The sequence below is a fragment of the Squalius cephalus genome, assembly GCF_949319135.1.
Source record: "Squalius cephalus genome assembly, chromosome: 2".
Lineage (NCBI taxonomy): Eukaryota > Metazoa > Chordata > Actinopteri > Cypriniformes > Leuciscidae > Squalius > Squalius cephalus.
Window position 1 is genome coordinate 25,278,040 of NC_137123.1, and position 24,004 is coordinate 25,302,043.

Below are 24,004 nucleotides of genomic sequence, written 5' to 3' on the forward strand. Positions count from 1 at the left end.
AAATGCCTTTGGAATGGGAGGCGCTAGAAAGTAATATTTAGTTGGTAGTCATATACAATTTCACCGCTAGATGGGAGTAAATCCTACACAGTGTAGCTTTAAGAGAGAAGTGAGCGGAATTAAGTTAAAAATATTACAAAATGTTTATATATAGGCCCATATTATATATTTATATTATTTATATTATCCATCCATCCATCCATTTTCTACCGCTTATCCGGGGCCGGGTCGCGGGGGCAGCAGTCTAAGCATGGATGCCCAGACTTCCCTCTCCCTCGACACTTCCTCCAGCTCTTCCGGGGGGACACCGAGGCGTTCCCAGGCCAGCCGGGAGACATAGTCTCTCCAGCGTGTCCTAGGTCTTCCCCGGGGTCTCCTCCCGGTGGGACATGCCCGGAACGCCTTCCCAGGAAGGCGTCCAGGAGGCATCCGGAAAAGATGCCCGAGCCACCTCAACTGACCCCTCTCGATGTGGAGGAGCAGCGGCTCTACTCTGAGCTCCTCCCGAGTGACCGAGCTTCTCACCCTATCTCTAAGGGAGCGCCCAGCCACCCTGCGGAGAAAGCTCATTTCGGCCGCTTGTATCCGGGATCTTGTCCTTTCGGTCATGACCCAAAGCTCATGACCATAGGTGAGAGTAGGAACGTAGATTGACCGGTAAATCGAGAGCTTCGCCTTGCGGCTCAGCTCCTTCTTCACCACGACAGACCGGTACAGCGACCGCATTACTGCAGAAGCTGCACCGATCCGTCTGTCAATCTCCCGTTCCATCCTTCCCTCACTCGTGAACAAGACCCCGAGATACTTGAACTCCTCCACTTGAGGCAGGAACTCTCCACCAACCTGAAGCGGGCAAGCCACCCTTTTCCGACTGAGGACCATGGCCTCGGATTTGGAGGTGCTGATTCTCATCCCGGCCGCTTCACACTCGGCTGCAAACCGTCCCAGCGCATGCTGGAGGTCCTGGTTTGATGAGGCCAACACGACCACATCATCCGCAAAGAGCAGAGATGAAATCGTGTGGTCCCCAAACCTGACCCCCTCCGGCCCCTGGCTGCGCCTAGAAATTCTGTCCATAAAAATTATGAACAGAACCGGTGACAAAGGGCAGCCCTGCCGGAGTCCAACACGCACCGGGAACAAGTCTGACTTACTGCTGGCAATCCGAACCAAGCTCCTGCTCCGGTCGTACAGGGACCGGATAGCCCTTAGCAAAGGGCCCCGGACCCCATACTCCCGGAGCACCCTCCACAGGCTGCCGCGAGGGACACAGTCGAATGCCTTCTCCAAATCCACAAAGCACATGTGGATTGGTTGGGCAAACTCCCATGAACCCTCCAGCACCCTGTAGAGGGTATAGAGCTGATCCAATGTTCCACGACCGGGACGAAAACCACACTGTTCCTCCTGAATCCGAGGTTCTACTATCGGCCGGATTCTCCTCTCCAGTACCCTGGCATAGACTTTCCCAGGGAGGCTGAGAAGTGTGATCCCCCTATAGTTGGAGCACACCCTCCGATCCCCCTTCCTGAAAAGAGGGACCACCACCCCGGTCTGCCAGTCCAAAGGTACTGTCCCCGACCGCCACGCGATGTTGCAGAGGCGTGTCAGCCAAGACAGCCCCACAACATCCAGAGACTTGAGGTACTCAGGGCGGATCTCATCCACCCCCGGTGCCTTGCCACCGAGGAGTTTCTTGACTACCTCGGTGACTTCAGCCCGGGTGATGGACGAGTCCGCCTCCGAGCCCCCAGCCTCTGCTTCCTCAATGGAAGACGTGACGGCGGGATTGATGGCGGGATTGAGGAGATCCTCGAAGTATTCCTTCCACCGTCCGGTGATATCCCCAGTCGAGGTCAACAGCTGCCCACCTCCACTGTAAACAGCATTGGTAGGGCACTGCTTCCCCCTCCTGAGGCGCCGGACGGTTTGCCAGAATCTCTTCGAGGCCGACCGATAGTCCTTCTCCATGGCCTCACCGAACTCCTCCCAGGCCCGAGTTTTTGCCTCCACAACCACCCGGGCTGCAGTCCGCTTGGCCCGTCGGTACCCATCAGCTGCCTCAGGAGTCCCACAAGCCAGCCAGGCCCGGTAGGACTCCTTCTTCAGCTTGACGGCATCCTTTACTTCCGGTGTCCACCACCGGGTTCGGGGATTGCCGCCTCGACAGGCACCGGAGACCTTACGGCCACAGCCCCCGAGTGGCTGCGTTGACAATGGAGGTGGAGAACATGGTCCACTCGGACTCAATATCTCCAGACTCCCTCGGGATCTGGTCGAAGCTCTGCCGGAGGTGGGAATTGAAGATCTCTCTGACAGGGGATTCGGCCAAGCGTTCCCAACAGACCCTCACAGTACGTTTGGGTCTGCCGAGTCTGTCCAGCTTCCTCCCCCGCCATCGGATCCAACTCACCACCAGGTGGTGATCAGTTGACAGCTCCGCCCCTCTCTTCACCCGAGTGTCCAAGACATACGGCCGGAGGTCGGATGAAACGACTACAGTCTACAGACTACGACTACAGACTAAAGTCGATCATCGACCTCCGGCCTAGGGTGTCCTGGTGCCATGTGCACTGATGGACACCCTTATGCTTGAACATGGTGTTCGTTATGGACAAGCTGTAACTAGCACAGAAGTCCAATAACAGAACACCACTCGGGTTCAGATCAGGGGGGCCGTTCCTCCCAATCACGCCCCTCCAGGTGTCACTGTCGCTGCCCACGTGGGCGTTGAAGTCGCCCAGTAGAACGATGGAGTCCCCAGTCGGAGCACTTTCCAGCACCCCTCCCAGAGACTCCAAGAAGGCCGGGTACTCTGCACTGCCATTCGGCCCGTAAGCACAAACGACAGTGAGAGACCTATCCCCGACCCGAAGGCGCAGGGAACGACCCTCTCGTTCACCGGGGTGAACTCCAACACATGGCGGCTGAGCTGGGGGGCTATAAGCAAACCCACACCAGCCCGCCGCCTCTCACCATGGGCAACTCCAGAGTGGTGAAGAGTCCATCCTCTCTCGAGGAGTGTGGTTCCAGAGCCCAAGCGGTGCGTAGAGGTGATCCCAACTATCTCTAGTCGGAATCTCTGAACCTCACGCACAACCTCAGGCTCCTTCCCCGCCAGAGAGGTGACATTCCATGTCCCTAGAGCTAGATTCCGCGTCCAGGGATCGGGTTGTCTAGGCCCCCGCCTTCGACTGCCGCCCGATCCACTTTGCACCGGCCCCTTACGGTCCCTCCTGCAGGTGGTGGGTCCACGGGAGGGTGGCCCCACGTCGCTCCTTCGGGCTGAGCCCGGCCGGACCCCATGGGGGGAGGCCCGACCACCAGGCGCTCGCATACGAGCCCCAACCCCGGGCCTGGCTCCAGGGTGGGGCCCCGGCTGCGCCATACCGGGCGACGTCACGGTCCTCATTTTTTTTGTCATCATAAGGGGTTTTTGAACCGCTCTTAGTCTGACCCGTCGTCTAGGACCTGTTTGCCTTGGGAGACCCTACCAGGGGCATATAGCCCCAGACAACATAGCTCCTAGGGTCATTCGGGTACTCAAACCCCTCCACCACGGTAAGGTGGCAGTTCAAGGAGAGGTTCAATATTTATATTATATATTATTCAATTATTTATGATGGATATATTACCTATGCTAAGGCAATGTATCCATCATAAATAATAGAATAGAAAATAGAATAGAAAAGAATGTATATAATAGACCTTATTTCTTACCTTCTACATTCAAGGTACCTTAAATCCGTCTCGGTTCCTCCTGTCTGTCCCTTGATAATGGATCCTTGTTAGGCTCTGATGACATACATGCATTATGTCTTATCTCACAGTGTACAGAAGTTGTCATGCAATCAGACCTCAGCAAATGATTAACCATGATGGAGGTTAACCAATATAACCAATTATATTATTAAGACATGGCTGCCTTTAAAATATTGTATCACATCACACACATAAAAAGTATAAATCATACCTATGATAGCCTTCATTAAATATAAAATCCCCCAAAAATGTAAACATCTACAGCAGTAATAAAACTAACCTGATGCTTACTGTTGAGTGAGGCTCCAATCCATAAAAAACACCTTTGACCATTCACATAAAAACTTACATTGCTTAAATTTTAAAATTTGCTTTATGACTTTACCAGTAAAGAGTTTATTATCATCTTTGGAAACAATATTAAAATTCCACAATAGGACCACACCTGTTCTCGCACATTGAGATCCCAGAAACTTCAGGAAGTTCTTCAGTAAATAAAATTATTGACCGTATGGCATTACAGGCTCAATGAATGACCCTTATGCAATAATTATGTACTAAATTATTGTGACTAGTTAATAATCTCATCAATATTTATTATTGTATTATTCACTTACTTTTATTTAAAGGTACATTTTCCCTCATTAAAAAAAAAAAAGTTTTACACATAAACAAACTGTACTTTTGGAAAATATTGAAAATAATTGTATGGAACAAATTAATCATGACTAGCTTATTTATAAAGTGGCACCAGTTACTTTTTTTTTTAGGTGTCAATATAATAGCAACTTTTCACACTAATATCCTTTTGTGGATGCACTTCATACTTGAAGTTCCTTAACTGAATATTGACTTTTAGTCATTTAAAAAAATGAAATCTTAAGGTGCAATTTACAATGTTCAATTAGGTTGTCAAAAAACCTGAATCATTTCACTTTCAAAAGATGTATTACATGGTTTTTGATCCACACAGGTCTCTCACAGGTCCTTTTCTTTCAGTTTTCAACATGTCAGTCATTATTCAATTATAAAATGTCAGTAAATATGTTTGTCATGTTTTGCTGGTCAGTAAACGCTACGACAGAGAATTAAAAATATATATTGTTAGTAGTAATTATGAGGTACATTGTGTCAAAATGATTTACGACTTTGACCTTTGACAGGTTGAACTTCCGGTGACCTTTATGATTGATGGGTGAACTTCCTGGTATGAGTTCATGGGATTAATCTATTGACCCTGCTAGCCTATCGATCATGTTATTTGACAGTTAGTTTTGAACTATGACCTAGCTAGGACTAAATCATAATTTTGACGGGTAGTTTTGTCCTATATTAACAGAACAGATGTTTTTGCCGGTTGTTTGAACTTTGTCCCAGTTATATGTGTGTGCGTGTGTGGTTATATGGCTTGTGCCTGCCCCCCCCCCCCCCCTCCCTTTACATTCCTGAGCAACGTATATATTCATTCAGTTATTTCACATTTATATATAAAACATTCTATAATTGATATAATCTAAAACAATTAAAGGTTGAAAAACATTTAGTTATTTCACATTCATATGTAAAACATCCTTTATATAATTTATATAATATAAATGATATAGTAATTATCATGCTAAAGTTCTTTTTAAAAGTGTATAATATAAAATATATAATCTAAAGCGATTTAACTAAGGTTGAAAAACATTCTTTAAAAGAATATAAAATAAAAAGCTTACTAAAACCAATTGTTTTAGTTTTAGATGAATAAAATCATCTTACCTTATTTTAGAAAGTTGAAGTATACCATTGATGTCCACAAAAAATGCAATGTATGAATGGATTCAAAATTGTTTTACACAACTGAATTCACTTAGTCATTCCTGAATGACCTCACACTCTCAAAACATAAGGAGCGCGCTTCTAATGTATGTGTGTCAAAAAGTAAAACACACGTGTCTGTGTGTGTGTGTCTATGCGCGCCCCCCTATTCCTGTGAGCTCTGACATCTGAAACACGGTGAAGTCTATATCAGACTAACAAGTTGAAAACATGCCTTTAAAAGTATAATATAAATATCTTATTGATCCAATTATTTTAGTTTTAGATGAATAAAAGAATATAAAATAAAAAAGCTTGCTAAAAATAAAAATCATCTTACATGTTAGAGGTAAAGTATACCACGGATGTCCATAAAAATGCAATGTATGAAACGGAGTCGCAGGTCCCTCCTGCCTTCACATTCCTGAACAGTATATATAAATGGGGTCAGTTATTTCATATATGTCACATTCAGTTATTTCACATTCATATGTAAAACATTCTGTTCTTTTTAAAAGTATATAAATGTTTATAAAAATAATATACAATAATATCTCACTAAAATAATTAAAGTTGAAAAAAGATTCTATCCTTTAAAAGTGTTTAAATGAAATCTTGCAAATTAAACTAAAGTTGAAAAACATACTGTTCTTTAAAAGCATTTAAAAAGGCTTACTAAAACCAATTGTTTTAGTTTTAGATGAATAAAATCATCTTACCTTATTTTAGAAAGTTGAAGTATACCATTGATGTCCACAAAAAATGCAATGTATGAATGGATTCAAAATTGTTTTACACAACTGAATTCACTTAGTCATTCCTGAATGACCTCACACTCTCAAAACATAAGGAGCGCGCTTCTAGTGTGTCAAAAAGTAAAACACACGTGTCTGTGTGTGTGTGTCTGCGCGCCCCCCTATTCCTGTGAGCTCTGACATCTGAAACACGGTGAAGTCTATATCAGACTAACAAGTTGAAAACATGCCTTTAAAAGTATAATATAAATATCTTATTGATCCAATTATTTTAGTTTTAGATGAATAAAAGAATATAAAATAAAAAAGCTTGCTAAAAATAAAAATCATCTTACATGTTAGAGGTAAAGTATACCACGGATGTCCATAAAAATGCAATGTATGAAACGGAGTCGCAGGTCCCTCCTGCCTTCACATTCCTGAACAGTATATATAAATGGGGTCAGTTATTTCATATATGTCACATTCAGTTATTTCACATTCATATGTAAAACATTCTGTTCTTTTTAAAAGTATATAAATGTTTATAAAAATAATATACAATAATATCTCACTAAAATAATTAAAGTTGAAAAAAGATTCTATCCTTTAAAAGTGTTTAAATGAAATCTTGCAAATTAAACTAAAGTTGAAAAACATACTGTTCTTTAAAAGCATTTAAAAAGGCTTACTAAAACCAATTGTTTTAGTTTTAGATAAAAATTACATAAAACATTCTATCCTTTATATTCTATCATTTATATAATATAAATGATATAATCTAAAACAATTAAACTAAGGTTGAAAAACATTCTATCCTTTAAAAGTATATAATGAAATGCTTATACAATATATCTTACTAAAAATAAAAATCATCTTACATGTTAGAGAGAGTTAAAGTATGTCCTACCATGGATGTCCACAAAAATGCAATGTATGAATGGGTTCAAAATTGTTTTACACAACTGAATTCATCTAGTCATTCCTGAATGACCTCACACTGTCTCAAAACATAGCGCGTCTAATGTATGTGTGTCAAAAAGTAAAGGAGCCGTGCGCGTTTCTGTGTGTGTGTGTGTGTGTGTGTGTGTGTGCATGTGTTAAACATAAATCACAGAGTGGTTCTCTCTCACACCAGCGTCTCTGACTCAGAGGGTTGTATTCAGTGATGGGATGAGACATTTTGAATGCTGTGTTGGGGCTAAATTGATTTCAAAGTTTAAATGATATCTTTTTAAAAAATATTTGTTTCATAACATATAGATGTCCATACATCCTATGAATGAGATTGCAGTTGTAATAGAAAAGACTTTCTTCCTTCGCATTCCTGAGCACGGTGAAAGTGATAATAATGTTTTAAATTTCACAAAAATAATATAAAATAAATACCTTGCTAGAAATCTACTGAAATGCTTGTAAAAAGAATAAAATTCATCTCACATGTTTAGAGAGTTACGACTCTTGAATTTATGTGTTCAAGAAGCTGTTGAGAGCTATAAATCACAGAGTGGTTCTCTCTCACACCAGCGTCTCTGACTCCTAGGGTTTATTCAGCGATCAGAATGAGACATTGTGTTAGGGCTAAATTTATTTCAAAGTTTAAATGATATCTTTATAAAATGTTTTTAAATTAAATTCAATACATTATTAAAAGTCTTAATAAAAAAGTCTCTCAAACAGAGGCCCTCGCTCGTGTCTGTCAGCAGGCCGACGGGGGCGCGCGTGTGTCTGTGTGTCTATGCTGCATTCTGACATCCCCTCCTTCCATTTCCAGAGGTAACAGTGACACTGTGAAGTCTATCTCACACTAACTAAAGTTAAAAAACATTCTGTTCTTTATAAGTATATAAAAAATATCTGCTGAAACCAATTGTTTTAGATAAACAAAAGTAATAAAATCCATCTTACATAAAACATTATATTCTTTATATTCTATCCTTTTATATAATTTATATAATATAAATTATATAATCTAAAATAATATAATACAAAATAACAGAGTGGTTCTCTCTCTCATTTAAAAGTATAACCTTAAAAAGTTTGCATTAGATATTTTAAAAGATTGATTAAATTAAATCTTTAAAGTTTCAATACATACTCATCTTCTATTTATCTGTACTTATGTATGATATAAATTATTTTTTTGCTTAACGGTGACCTAAAGTATAATTGTTATTAAACAATGTCTGTTCAAAAACTGTACTTGGTCGTCTTAAATCTCATTTATATGAAAAAGATTCAATCAGCATTTGTCCATCTGGGGGTTTCAATTTTTATGGTGGGAGGCTTTCCATAGCTATCCCGCACACCTAAACACGACCATCACAGAAAACTACATTTTCAAAATGAAATAAATAATTTAATAAAATGTAAACAAAGTTTTAGCTAAATAAAAACACCTTACATTTCCAGAGAGGCGAAGTAGTTCTTTATGCAATGATAAAAACGATCCAAAAAAGCAAATAGTTTAAGTTGTCATAAACATATCAGCCCCAGACCCTTCAGAGATAAACTACAGTGTGACCTGAAGCTTCAGGATATAGGGCAACAAACCAGATGAGTCTCGGCGAACAATGTCGCAGTAAGTCTAGTCTGCGTTTCAGAGCATACTACATCCATAGTTTTGTTACGATGCAGAGCAGGAAGCAAGAAGCAGGATCCAAGTGCAACGGTGTTTTTATTAAATAAACTAGAACTTAGACATAAACTCAGACTTCAGAACAGAACAAAGAACATGCAACCTCACAACATCAATAACTCACAATGACTGAACTAACACACAGGGCTTAAATACACAGACAACCAAGCTAAACAAGATAACAAGGGGGTGTGGTAAATAAGAAACACCTGGGAAGACTAATCAACATAACAGGAGACAGCTAAACATTCAAAGACAGGGGAACACATGACAGACAAGAACAAGACACAAAACCCACACCGTGACAAGTTTACACTAATTTCATTTAAAAGCATAACCTTAAAAGTTTAAATCAAATCTTTAAAGTTTTATTAAAATCATATCTTCTTAGAAGATTTATGTATTATTGTTACTAAGCAGCGTCTGTCCAAAAACTTTAGATTGTTACATACAACATACAACATGAAACATGTTGTCAAAGTTTGTCACAATGTTTTTTAAGAAATCCTAGGACTTTACATTGCTCTTATTTAGACAAAGTTGTATCATTTGGAAAATCACCACACAATTTGAGAGATGCAATGTGTGATAAGTAAAAATCACACATCGTCTTAATTCAAAGTATAAGTATAAGATAATTTTTACTCATATCTCCCGAACTAGGGTGAAACCCTTTACTGAGAATATACCACCGGCCATCTACTCAAAATACATGTAGAAGTTTCAAATGTTAGCATTTGTTGATGGTGGCCGTATGAACAGACTTTGGAGGGGAGCTATAGCAGGAAGCATGCCCTTTGACCTCCTCGATTTTGCAGGCCTTTTTGTTAAAGATTTAAAAAGATTCCCATCTAGCGGTGAAATTCTATTTTGCATTTAAACGAATAGTGCTCTCTAGCGGTTCTCCCATCTAATCGCTTTTTCAACTTTGGTAAATGTGTCAAGAATCTATGACAACATGTCTTCCGATAGCGCTTCATCGAGTTTAATTGTACATGTTCTACCGTTATGATGTACTTGTTACATGTTCTACCGTACATGTTCTACCGTTCTATATAATGATTAACCAAGCTTGTCATTTAGACCGTACCTTTGACTTACCCGTCGAGAAGAAAGCAGGCAACTTCCCTTTCAAAGTCTTTCTCCTTCATTAGCTCTTTCCACCTGGGAAAAGCTATCCCGATATTTATTTACATACCGATAAATAAAATTTGAATTTAATTAAAACTTCTCCTGTGGCTCGGCATAACTATGATCCAGCATTATATTGTACCGTGCAGTGCAGCCTTTCAAATGTGCCGCGGGAAATATCAACGTCTCCCATATGGTCTAGCGGTTAGGATTCCTGGTTTTCATTCAGGCTGCCCGGGTTCGACTCCCGGTATGGGAAGACAATTTTTTACATTGCCAACAAAATTCAAGTTATTCAAGTTCATCAATGATCATTTTTAGTTATTCACAGTCTTAGGGGCCTACACGAACTGCAGAAACAAGCAGTTTCTTGAAGATTCGGTACTGAATCATTTTCACAAATACAATTATATTGAATTCAGAAAATTTCACTATGGAATACTTTATCTATCATCATTTCAATTTAGTACGTCATCATTTCAACTTTTCATCTCATTATCATGACGCATAGTCATAATTTAAATTTTTTATGTCAGAATTACAATTTTTGTCAATTACGCCTTTTTAATGTTTTAAAGTCATAATTTGGTTGTTGACTATAGTAGTGTTGCACCTGCATGTCCACTAACTCGCTTGTGAGAGTCAGAGTGTGTAAAGTAAACTCTCATTAGTGTTAGTAGAGTATTAGTGGACTGGTAGGGTTAGAATAAGTAATATTAGAATAAAATATATGTTGGGGAGCATCACAATAAAGAGTTAGCAGATATTAAGCACATATTAAAATTACAATTTTTCAACCGAGCGAATCTGCGCATGAGAGGCCTTCTTCAACTTTTTAATTCAGAATTACAATGACGCCTTTTTAATGTAATACTTAAAACGTTTTTTAAGTCATAATTTGGTTGTTGACTATAGTAGTGTTGATGATGAAACGTGCTAGTGCTTTTTGTACCTCTCTGGTATTATAGTGTTTCAAGATGGCGGACCAACACGGAAGCCTCCTTGGACTTACCCGCCCCATGTAAATAAAAGATAAGAAATGATCTTTCTTAAAATCAGATCATTGGCACAGATCATTTTACACCCATGAGGACATATTTATGAATAAAGACAATGATTTTAGCTAATAAAATACCATTTTTTCAATCTACACATGAGAGACCTTCAGAAGTCAGAACTTCAGGGGTCAACGGTTTAGGCCCGTTGGCGAAAACACTGCGGGCCCTATCTTGCACCCAGCGCAATTGACTTTGTACACCGACGCATGTATCATTCCTATTTTGCACCCGCACAAAGCGCGTTTTTTCCTCCACAGAAGCACGTCGCTAAACTAGGGAATGAACTTGCGCTCCCTGGGCGGTTCAGCGCAAAAAAGGAGGCGTGTTCCAGCGCAAACGTTCCTTCATGCTATTTTGCAGGTTTAGAAAACAGTTGCGCCACTAACCAGGAAAAAATGGTTTAAAGTCAGTGGCGCATTGCGCATGTTATTCATATGCTATTTTAAGGGCGCATGCTTGGCCATAATCAATGTAGCGTGTGCACAACGCGCATACAATTTGATTCTCTCATCTACACAGAAGCAGCAGTTTTCATTTTTGCAAATCATACATTATTACGATAGATAGATAGATAGATAGATAGATAGATAGATAGATAATTTATTATAAAAGCATACATCTAGCTTACACATTTCCTACCCAAATTATCATACGCCTTTTTAACCGAAGTTAATTTGGGTGGGTTTCTCCATCCCCAACGTCCCTGACGAGAGCGTTGCTCTCCTCGGCTGTGAACCGCTCCTCGCGTGCGTCTGGCAAACCCGCCGTTATAATAGGAATCCGCTTTAGAACAAGCGCGCCTGCTCTTAAAGGGAATGTGAGATGACGCTCTGATTGGTTTATTTCACGTTACGCCCAAACCACACCTATGAATAATGAAGCTCTTCAGACCAACCCATTTTAGATTTGCGCCTGGCGCAAGAGTCATTTATCCCGCCGGGAAAATAGCAACAGCGCCAAGACCCGCCCACAAAGTTACTTGCGCTTTGCGCGTTGACACTTGCGTTTCAGATCGTTAAAATAGGGCCCAGCATGTGTAAGGTAGTTTTCCAGATTTTCACCCAAAATCAAATACTGTATGACACTTTTCAAAGTTAGAATAACCTGTTGTGTTCTGACACAAGGCCATTAACCGGTTCTTTTTGTTTTATAAATGTATTTTTTGCTTATTTCTAAATATCAACCTGATAAATATGAATACACGATTAAACAAGATAATTTTTAAGAAAAAACATTTTTAAGAAAAATACAACTAAACCATGATAATGTTTAGTTTAGATGTTGATGATTAAGTTTCAGGCGTAGTGCAACCAGATTTCTCTAACATCTCACTCACGACGAACAACGTTGTAAATAAACATTTTCAAACTGTAATTTAACCATATTTTATTGATTATGGTGATTTAAAGTTTTTGTTATTAACTAATACCTTTATCTTTTAACTAACATCTGACCCCAAATAAACAGATAATGGAATGTTCACAATCTACATTGTTAGATATTCTCCTAATTATGTAAGTAGTTGTGCTTAAATCTTTGGGAGTATTTTGTCACACCGTAGTGATACAAAGTTCCACACTTTGGTAAAACCTGCAGGTAAAATTCCACAAAAGTAAATTCTAATTCTTCATCATCATGAGCCATTTAAAACAAATACAGAAAAGCCACTATAGTGATCCGTTTTGAATGTCTGTCATTGACATCTTGTTTCTTTTTGTACAGTTTGCAAAAAGTACATAGAGCGTGGTCAAACATGTTAGGAATGTATCCTATACATTATAGGTCCTTCTACACGATAGGCCTTTAACCGGTTCTTTTTTGTTTTATAAAAAAAAAGAAAACAAAAAATATGACTAAAAAAAATGACTAAATCTTTCTGCGATGTCTACGAAACATCGACGTGAAAGATGAGTATGGCTGTTTTTCTGTTACCTATTACGCTTTAAACGCGTCTAACTATTACACAGTTAAGCTAATGAATTACGGTTGATACGTGGTATTTTTATGTGAATTGATTCATTTTTTTTATTCCGTCCACACTTTGACACCAGAGTTTTATGATCTTCTTTTTATTCTGCATAATGCCGAAATGTTTTAACATATCGTCAATTTCAATGGTTAGATAAATCATCTAACTATCTAACAGTCATCGGTCAGATTCTTGTTTATATTGAACATTGTTATAGAACCGTTTTTCAATATTATTGAAAATAATTGTTAAATAAAAGCGCTAGTGTTCTCGGCCTCATCAAAGTTCACACAGTTTTCACCGTACCAACTCTGAAACAAGACTTTTGTTTAAAAGATTTTGTTTGCATTTCTTCTGAAACACCCTGTTTTAAAATTGTTTAACATCGCCAGCGTAACACTTACCGTACTGCCGGTTGTGATGTTTTTGTATGGCGTTTTCTTTATCTCTTTATCTCTTTATCTCTTTATATATCTCTTTGTTCATACACGACGGTATTCGCATGAATTGGCTTGATTTGTATCTTGATTTGAGTCTTGATTTGATACGAGAGACATTTATTAGATTATTATACCATAAATAGCGCTAAAATGTATATTTTAATATTTTAATTATATCTCTGGTTCTATGTTTTTAAAGACAAGGACGCCTCTTTCTATAAGCGACCCTCAAAATCTGTGCATACAACAAAATTACTTTTGTTTGAAGAAAAACTCAGCGGGTGCTTGATCACTATTGAATCTATTAAACACCCCTGAATTCGGTAATGATATCACATTTTAATTTCAACTAACTTCAAATAACATCATGTTGGTCAAATTAACTTAAAAATGAAATACATCCTAACTACTTTCTAAATGTTTGTAAATCCAAAAATGTTGTCACTGGATCAAGTGAAAATAATAAACTTCTCCTTTGTTTTTATGCATCAAGTTAAATGTAAATTTGCAAATCCAAATGATAGGAAAACTTTATGATAGGAAAGTACGGACGGCGCCTTTGACCAATCCTCTACATATCGGGCACTTGCTCAGAGAAGGCGCACATTCTTTGCACACAACTAGGTGACCACAGGGGATGAAGACAATGTTCACTTCCTTATCCATGCAAACTTTGCATGTGCGCTCCTCTTGAAGTCTTCTTAACTGTTCCTCCATAGGCAAGTCTGAAAGATCTTGACTCGGGGATGCAGCTTCATTTGTCTGGGCCGTCAGGCCACACTCAAATTCCATCTCTAAAGCAGACTTCACCACAGGATTGTTCTCTTGTTCTCTCACAAATTCTCTCGATTCGCTGTCTCCATTAGTCAATAGCCGCTCAAATAGTCTTGGAAATCTTGCTTGAATCTGATGAACAAACTCTTGGCCCTTTTCTTGCAGCAGGTATTCACATCTTGGAAACCACTTGGCATGTTCTACCCATGGATCATCACCAGACTCCCAACATCTGAGTCCACCATCGCAAGAAAAGCACTTCACGTCATCATTACGACCAACAGAGTAAAAACCAGCCTTAGCCAATTGGTCTGGTCGAACAGTTATTCTTGAGGGCCAGTAGACAAATGTGAGTGACCTTTCTTCACACCGTTGCATTGCCAATACATTGAAAAGGCTAGATAAAGGTACATTATCTGCAAGGTCACCTCGAACGAAGCGGCAGTTGGGGTAATGCCTCTGGTGTTCTGATACTGCACGATCTCCCGGTTCCCAGTTGCTAAGCTGGCCTCCACAACTGAAACAAGCCACTCTGTCGCTCTGGCCAAGATAGTAGAAACCAGCTTTGGCAAGCTCGGCCGGACTTACTGGTGCAAGAGTCCAATTCTGAAAGGTGTCAAGGCGTTCCTGTTCCCGACGCATGCCAGGATTGTGACAAGCCGGAGGTTGCTGGTGAGACATATCCATGTTTAAGTAAACTCCTCCGTTTGGCCTGAAACGGATGTCGCAGGGGCGGAAAACTCTCATAAAAATGACATAAAAATGGGACCACAGGGCGTGTCCACTCAAGCCCTTCTCTCTGCCGGACATCCCATGACTAGTCGTCAAACAGATAGAAGGTCTACGTAGGGGGTATGTGCTTCCTCCCTCTATGATGAATTTTGATGAATTCGAATTTCAACACCATAAAATGTCCTTTCTTCTGTACACGGCGGGCAAATTAGTTGTATCATTTGATATGATACAACTGTATTGCCGCCTCGGGAATACGGTAATGCAGAAAACAAATATTCAAATATTCTAAATCATGTATACTATTTTATGAGCTCAGACATTTTTTTACCAGAATTTTATTTCAACATTATACTTTCATACATTGAAGAAGAAATTTGAGTGAAAGACATTTACAGATGGTCTAACCAGAATAGAAAATCTCTGCAGGCTATCATGTTTTGCTCCAGGGTATAGTTGACCAGACTTTCAACTAATTCCCCAACGTCAGTTTTTGCATTTTTTGACACCAGTGACACACAGAGATCCGTAACAAATGTCCATATAGCGAGTATTTCAATGATTTCGAATTTGTCACAACATTCACGCAATACATCCAGAACTTTTCTGAGGATTACGCCGTTCGGCTCTTTGCCGTCAAAAAACATGGGCGTTACATCAGGCCATGGTTTTGTCAAGCCTCTTACGTCATCCATTTTATTTTTTAGATTTGTCACACGTTTGGTGTCCTGCGCACAATCTTTTTTCATATCACACGCAGCGTCGATGATCCTGTGCATCAAGCCAACCATTTGGCCTCTAAAATGATCTTTAAACATAGAGTCCAGCGCAGCTCTTAAACGACACTCTTTGCCCGTGGCACACTCACACACCGGAGGATAATTGTACCCCGTATCGCCAGAACTCAACGGGGAGTCGCTCTCCTTTAGGTTTTGCGTCGACATTTTTTCAGGTTTTCGAAGAGTCTCCTGAATCTCCTGCAATGTTCCTGGAATCTCCCTTGCGGTACAATCGTGCCTTGTGCGCAGAAGTTTGTGGGTCAGAAGTTTGCGTCAGGTTCAGACAAACAGGACTTTCAACTTTTGTTGCAGTGGCGCAGCAGTCCGAGGCTAGTAGAGCTAGAGTAGATCGTGTAATGTCCTGAAATATGTAGCGACAATGCCTGACATGCGGTCACATGCTGTTCCAATTAGTAATTCCTTGTTTCCAAACACATCCTTCGTTGTCTTTGTAGACAACGGGTCTGTCCACGGCGTCACTAAGTCTGCTTGGACATGTCAAAATGGCAATTTGGTGCTCCCCAGAGGGACATTTTTAGTCACAAAAGGAAACCTGTTCTGGACAATCTCCTCTAAAACCCCCATTTCAATATGGACTTCCTGTGACTTTACAGCCTCGTGACATTCCACACACACACACACACTCGTGGACTTTCAACCAGAAACCCACCACGAGATGCAACTGAATCACATTTCCATATATGGACTTCCACATAGTAAAATTTCATTTTACCATTCATTACAAATTTATAATAGAGGTGTGACTTGCTAGAGTAAAATCTTTAATTCTGAAGGTTTATGAAAGAAGTTCCTCAATAGTGTCTTGTGGTAACCCTACCTCAGACCATAAAACTCTACAACCCAGGAAAACTAACATTCCAGCGAGTCACGTCCCAAACGCACCACACACACACGTCCAGATTTTCCATTGACTTACCCACATAGGACATTACCAAAATGTTGATATGTATTCCTATGTTTCTCAAGTGTCTTCACATGCCATAACGGAAATACTGACCATTTCATTGTGTGTTTAATCAAACTTTATTTGTGTGTAATTATGCATATAAATGTAACGTTATGTTTCCCCAATCTTTACCTGTCATAATGGATATCTATGTAATCCTCTCCATCTCACGGAGACGAATCTTGACTGCAAAGTACAATAATATGCATTTGTTCCAGGAAATATCATATTTCTAAGTATGAATCCTTTCCCTCATGAAACATAGGGTAAGAGGGGGCGTGTTTTTCTTCACACAAAGAAGACGTCTTCCCGCTACAGATCAGAAGTTTTGATTCGCTCTGTCACAAAACAAGGCGTAAACAGATTGTCTGTTAAAAGGAAGAGACCCCCACTCTTCACTCTCTTCTCTCATCGATCCCGCTGACCTCCTCCTCCTCTTCTCCACAGCTCAAAGAAACATCTGAAAGGCTCCGGCCTTCTCCTCGGACGAACACATGTTCGAGTCGTAGCTGCCGTTCTTTGCAACTAAGTTATATCTTGCCTCTTCCTTCACGGAAGATGAAGACGAACTTTCTCGGTAACGTTACATTTCAGTGAGCCTTTTCAAGCTTCCCGCGACACCGGAAGACGCAGTCGAAACAGGACCTCGTCCGCGCTTTCAGCATCAACCAAACAGAGAACAGACTTGCAAGTATATTTAAAAGCTGCTTTTCTGGGGTCCGGCTTTTAGGTTTCTGTATGTAACAATTACTAGCTTTTCCTCTTCTCTTTTCTTTTTTTTTTTCCTTTCTTTCATTTCATTCTGATCACTTATGTTATTATTGTTTAAATGTTTGTTTGTGTTTATTGTTTGCATTTTTACGTACGTTTCTATTCGTAGCTCATATAATCTTTAGTCACATTTATTAAAATACATTTATACTTTTCACTGTCTCTGTGTTTGAAAACCCACCATTCTAAAGTCAATGAAACAAAAGATCCAGCTACAAGCTCGATATTAGACTACATTCAGTAGTTTTAATTAATAAACTCATAAAGTTTACTGTTCGTGGCCAGAACCTAAACTTTATTGGAGTTTGTAAATACCCCCTTCTTAACTGTACTGACCTTACATCTACTCGCTGGCCGAGTTAAAGGTTGGTCAGACCAGTTACAGAACCAGGTAATCTCGATAATTGATAAAATAAATGTACATGCGACTTATGAATTATGACCATGAGTCATAAATATTAATATTCCGAGAATTCCCCATATTCTTGAGCTAATTCATATTTACCCAGAGTCGTATTCGTTACAAATATTTATCAGGCTGGGGTCCACCCACCCTGTTGTGTAGAATGTATGGAGGTTGGCCTCAGGAAAGCCATAAATAACTAGTTCCTGCATAACCAACAAGTCCTACATGTCGCCAGAGAGAAGTTTGAATCGTTCGAGTCATACACACAAGTGCAGCGATGGAGCGCGTGAACACGAGCAGTGTGAGAGGATTCCTGAGATCTTGCGACGATCTGACTGAGAAGATTCGCTGTTTAATACAGAAGAAACTCATCAAGAAGTACTTGAGCAGGTATAAAAACCTATTTTATTTGTGGATTAAAGAATAGAATAAAAAATAGCCATTTCTATAATAAAAGTATTTCTCTCTCACTATGGACAACCAATCCCATGCATGCCAAACTATCATTATCAACATATTTTTGATAAAAGAGTTCCAAATGGCACTTATTTTTGACCCCCTAAGTGCTCCAAAGTTCACTTTGTCCACAAAAAAAAGGTAGTCTTAGTCTTAATTTACTTTATGGATGTTAGGTAAATACGTTTATTAAATTGTACACATTCATTATTAATATGATGAAAATGGCTGTTATGTGTTTCTTCTCCTCTCACATTAAATCACAATTTAGAAAAAAAAGAAATTAGAAACAAGTTGATTATTTTTGTAGTTGTTTAACATTTCTCAAAACATTTGTCAAATATGAAATGTTTAGTTTAGCTACTTGCACCTTATCTCGCACTTTATGACCGTTATCAGCTATTATCAGATACTATTGTCCTAACATAGACTATTGTTTTAACTCTGGTTTAACCTGCTGTGCGTCTGTTCACCGTCCATCATGTGCTCTAACACTGCAGCATCAGCTTGTTCATTGACTTTGAACTGGTGTATGAATGTGTTTATTTTATGTTAACTTTATTTTTGCTATTGTACATACATTATATTCTTCTAACTGTTTATCTTTGGTTAACACAGTTGGAGAAGAACAACAGGGAGTTTGGAAGACACAGTAGAGGAACTACAGAATAAATATGGAGAGAAAACAGCATTAAAAAGGATCAAGTCCATAGTGAAAAAAATCAGAAAAAAGAATATCAAACGTAGGAAAAAATTTATAATTTACTTTGTTAGTAGTCCATACGGTTCTCAATCTTCAATAAGTTTTACTATAACGTTTACATGGTTTTGGTTGTGTATTTAATTGTTAATTTTTTTTTTAACAGATGGTGACGTTCAGACGCTGAGCATTCAAACACATTCTGGAAACATGACAAACCAACAGCCTAACAACCATCTACAACGACAGCATAATAATACTAATAATAATAATAATTCTACATCATTCGGACGGCTATTAATTCAGATCCCTAATCAGCTTACCTTCACAATTGACCAGAAGAATGGTGGGACAATAGTTGCTCCAATCATGGTAGAAAAGACAATATATGGTGATGTTAACATCAGTGTGGTGAGTGTCTGATAAGTTAGTCCATAGAGTGTGGAACTTTGCATCGCTATGCTGTGTAAAGATACAGCCAAAGATTTAAGCACAACTACTTACATAATTAGGAGAATATCTAACAATGTAGATTGTGAACATTCCATTATCTGTTTATTTGGGGTCAGATGTTAGTTAAAAGATAAAGGTATTAGTTAATAACAAAAACTTTAAATCACCATAATCAATAAAATATGGTTAAATTACAGTTTGAAAATGTTTATTTACAACGTTGTTCGTCGTGAGTGAGATGTTAGAGAAATCTGGTTGCACTACGCCTGAAACTTAATCATCAACATCTAAACTAAACATTATCATGGTTAGTTGTATTTTTCTTAAAAATGTTTTTTCTTAAAAATTATCTTGTTTAATCGTGTATTCATATTTATCAGGTTGATATTTAGAAATAAGCAAAAAATACATTTATAAAACAAAAAGAACCGGTTAATGGCCTTGTGTCAGAACACAACAGGTTATTCTAACTTTGAAAAGTGTCATACAGTATTTGATTTTGGGTGAAAATCTGGAAAACTACCTTACACATGCAGTGTTTTCGCCAACGGGCCTAAACCGTTGACCCCTGAAGTTCTGACTTCTGAAGGTCTCTCATGTGTAGATTGAAAAAATGGTATTTTATTAGCTAAAATCATTGTCTTTATTCATAAATATGTCCTCATGGATGTAAAATGATCTGTGCCAATGATCTGATTTTAAGAAAGATCATTTCTTATCTTTTATTTACATGGGGCGGGTAAGTCCAAGGAGGCTTCCGTGTTGTTCCGCCATCTTGAAACACTATAATACCAGAGAGGTACAAAAAGCACTAGCACGTTTCATCATCAACACTACTATAGTCAACAACCAAATTATGACTTAAAAAACGTTTTAAGTATTACATTAAAAAGGCGTCATTGTAATTCTGAATTAAAAAGTTGAAGAAGGCCTCTCATGCGCAGATTCGCTCGGTTGAAAAATGTTAATTTTAATATGTGCTTAATATCTGCTAACTCTTTATTGTGATGCTCCCCAACATATATTTTATTCTAATATTACTTATTCTAACCCTACCAGTCCACTAATACTCTACTAACACTAATGAGAGTTTACTTTACACACTCTGACTCTCACAAGCGAGTTAGTGGACATGCAGGTGCAACACTACTATAGTCAACAACCAAATTATGACTTTAAAACATTAAAAAGGCGTAATTGACAAAAATTGTAATTCTGACATAAAAAATTTAAATTATGACTATGCGTCATGATAATGAGATGAAAAGTTGAAATGATGACGTACTAAATTGAAATGATGATAGATAAAGTTTTCCATAGTGAAATTTTCTGAATTCAATATAATTGTATTTGTGAAAATGATTCAGTACCGAATCTTCAAGAAACTGCTTGTTTCTGCAGTTCGTGTAGGCCCCTAAGACTGTGAATAACTAAAAATGATCATTGATGAACTTGAATAACTTGAATTTTGTTGCCAATGTAAAAAATTGTCTTCCCATACCGGGAGTCGAACCCGGGCAGCCTGGATGAAAACCAGGAATCCTAACCGCTAGACCATATGGGAGACGTTGATATTTCCCGCGGCACATTTGAAAGGCTGCACTGCACGGTACAATATAATGCTGGATCATAGTTATGCCGAGCCACAGGAGAAGTTTTAATTAAATTCAAATTTTATTTATCGGTATGTAAATAAATATCGGGATAGCTTTTCCCAGGTGGAAAGAGCTAATGAAGGAGAAAGACTTTGAAAGGGAAGTTGCCTGCTTTCTTCTCGACGGGTAAGTCAAAGGTACGGTCTAAATGACAAGCTTGGTTAATCATTATATAGAACGGTAGAACATGTACGGTAGAACATGTAACAAGTACATCATAACGGTAGAACATGTACAATTAAACTCGATGAAGCGCTATCGGAAGACATGTTGTCATAGATTCTTGACACATTTACCAAAGTTGAAAAAGCGATTAGATGGGAGAACCGCTAGAGAGCACTATTCGTTTAAATGCAAAATAGAATTTCACCGCTAGATGGGAATCTTTTTAAATCTTTAACAAAAAGGCCTGCAAAATCGAGGAGGTCAAAGGGCATGCTTCCTGCTATAGCTCCCCTCCAAAGTCTGTTCATACGGCCACCATCAACAAATGCTAACATTTGAAACTTCTACATGTATTTTGAGTAGATGGCCGGTGGTATATTCTCAGTAAAGGGTTTCACCCTAGTTCGGGAGATATGAGTAAAAATTATCTTATACTTATATTTTGAATTAAGACGATGTGTGATTTTTACTTATCACACATTGCATCTCTCAAATTGTGTGGTGATTTTCCAAATGATACAACTTTGTCTAAATAAGAGCAATGTAAAGTCCTAGGATTTCTTAAAAAACATTGTGACAAACTTTGACAACATGTTTCATGTTGTATGTTGTATGTAACAATCTAAAGTTTTTGGACAGACGCTGCTTAGTAACAATAATACATAAATCTTCTAAGAAGATATGATTTTAATAAAACTTTAAAGATTTGATTTAAACTTTTAAGGTTATGCTTTTAAATGAAATTAGTGTAAACTATGGATGTAGTATGCTCTGAAACGCAGACTAGACTTACTGCGACATTGTTCGCCGAGACTCATCTGGTTTGTTGCCCTATATCCTGAAGCTTCAGGTCACACTGTAGTTTATCTCTGAAGGGTCTGGGGCTGATATGTTTATGACAACTTAAACTATTTGCTTTTTTGGATCGTTTTTATCATTGCATAAAGAACTACTTCGCCTCTCTGGAAATGTAAGGTGTTTTTATTTAGCTAAAACTTTGTTTACATTTTATTAAATTATTTATTTATTTCATTTTGAAAATGTAGTTTTCTGTGATGGTCGTGTTTAGGTGTGCGGGATAGCTATGGAAAGCCTCCCACCATAAAAATTGAAACCCCCAGATGGACAAAAAATGCTGATTGAATCTTTTTCATATAAATGAGATTTAAGACGACCAAGTACAGTTTTTGAACAGACATTGTTTAATAACAATTATACTTTAGGTCACCGTTAAGCAAAAAAATAATTTATATCATACATAAGTACAGATAAATAGAAGATGAGTATGTATTGAAACTTTAAAGATTTAATTTAATCAATCTTTTAAAATATCTAATGCAAACTTTTTAAGGTTATACTTTTAAATGAGAGAGAGAACCACTCTGTTATTTTGTATTATATTATATTATTTTAGATTATATAATTTATATTATATAAATTATATAAAAGGATAAAATATAAAGAATATAATGTTTTATGTAAGATGGATTTTATTACTTTTGTTTATCTAAAACAATTGGTTTCAGCAGATATTTTTTATATACTTATAAAGAACAGAATGTTTTTTAACTTTAGTTAGTGTGAGATAGACTTCACAGTGTCACTGTTACCTCTGGAAATGGAAGGAGGGGATGTCAGAATGCAGCATAGACACACAGACACACGCGCCCCCGTCGGCCTGCTGACAGACACGAGCGAGGGCCTCTGTTTGAGAGACTTTTTTATTAAGACTTTTAATAATGTATTGAATTTAATTTAAAAACATTTTATAAAGATATCATTTAAACTTTGAAATAAATTTAGCCCTAACACAATGTCTCATTCTGATCGCTGAATAAACCCTAGGAGTCAGAGACGCTGGTGTGAGAGAGAACCACTCTGTGATTTATAGCTCTCAACAGCTTCTTGAACACATAAGTTCAAGAGTCGTAACTCTCTAAACATGTGAGATTAATTTTATTCTTTTTACAAGCATTTCAGTAGATTTCTAGCAAGGTATTTATTTTATATTATTTTTGTGAAATTTAAAACATTATTATCACTTTTACCGTGCTCAGGAATGCGAAGGAAGAAAGTCTTTTCTATTACAACTGCAATCTCATTCATAGGATGTATGGACATCTATATGTTATGAAACAAATATTTTTTAAAAAGATATCATTTAAACTTTGAAATCAATTTAGCCCCAACACAGCATTCAAAATGTCTCATCCCATCACTGAATACAACCCTCTGAGTCAGAGACGCTGGTGTGAGAGAGAACCACTCTGTGATTTATGTTTAACACATGCACACACACACACACACACAGAAACGCGCACGGCTCCTTTACTTTTTGACACACATACATTAGACACGCTATGTTTTGAGACAGTGTGAGGTCATTCAGGAATGACTAGATGAATTCAGTTGTGTAAAACAATTTTGAACCCATTCATACATTGCATTTTTGTGGACATCAATGGTAGGACATACTTTAACTCTCTCTAACATGTAAGATGATTTTTATTTTTAGTAAGATATATTGTATAAGCATTTCATTATATACTTTTAAAGGATAGAATGTTTTTCAACCTTAGTTTAATTGTTTTAGATTATATCATTTATATTATAT

The 24,004-nt window shown here is 38.3% G+C and overlaps 3 protein-coding genes across 3 annotated transcripts in view; all 3 read right to left on the reverse strand.

The window, feature by feature from the left end:
- Positions 1-6,460, reverse strand: part of LOC307174232 (von Willebrand factor A domain-containing protein 7-like) — a 110,473-nt gene extending 104,013 nt beyond the window's left edge. Inside the window, exons 1-3 of the mRNA XM_079897959.1 lie at positions 6,282-6,460; positions 5,903-5,986; positions 3,739-3,795 (exon numbers count right to left, since the gene is read on the reverse strand). The gene's annotated coding sequence lies outside the window, so the exon portion shown is untranslated. The remainder of the gene's footprint in view (positions 1-3,738; positions 3,796-5,902; positions 5,987-6,281) is intronic.
- The window catches only part of LOC307149262 (von Willebrand factor A domain-containing protein 7-like), a gene marked incomplete at its 5' end in the record, with an annotated part of 19,697 nt that extends 12,219 nt beyond the window's left edge, over positions 1-7,478 (reverse strand). The window contains one exon of the mRNA XM_079855485.1: positions 7,430-7,478. Coding sequence (XP_079711611.1) covers positions 7,430-7,478 — 49 coding nt within the window. The remainder of the gene's footprint in view (positions 1-7,429) is intronic.
- A 6,585-nt stretch (positions 7,479-14,063) lies between these two features.
- LOC307149265 (putative inhibitor of apoptosis) lies at positions 14,064-14,993 on the reverse strand (the record flags this gene model as incomplete). Its single annotated transcript, XM_079855500.1, has 1 exon — positions 14,064-14,993. The coding sequence occupies one exon, from the start codon at positions 14,991-14,993 to the stop codon at positions 14,064-14,066; it is 930 nt and encodes a 309-aa protein (XP_079711626.1).
- Between the last annotated feature and the right edge of the window lie 9,011 nt (positions 14,994-24,004).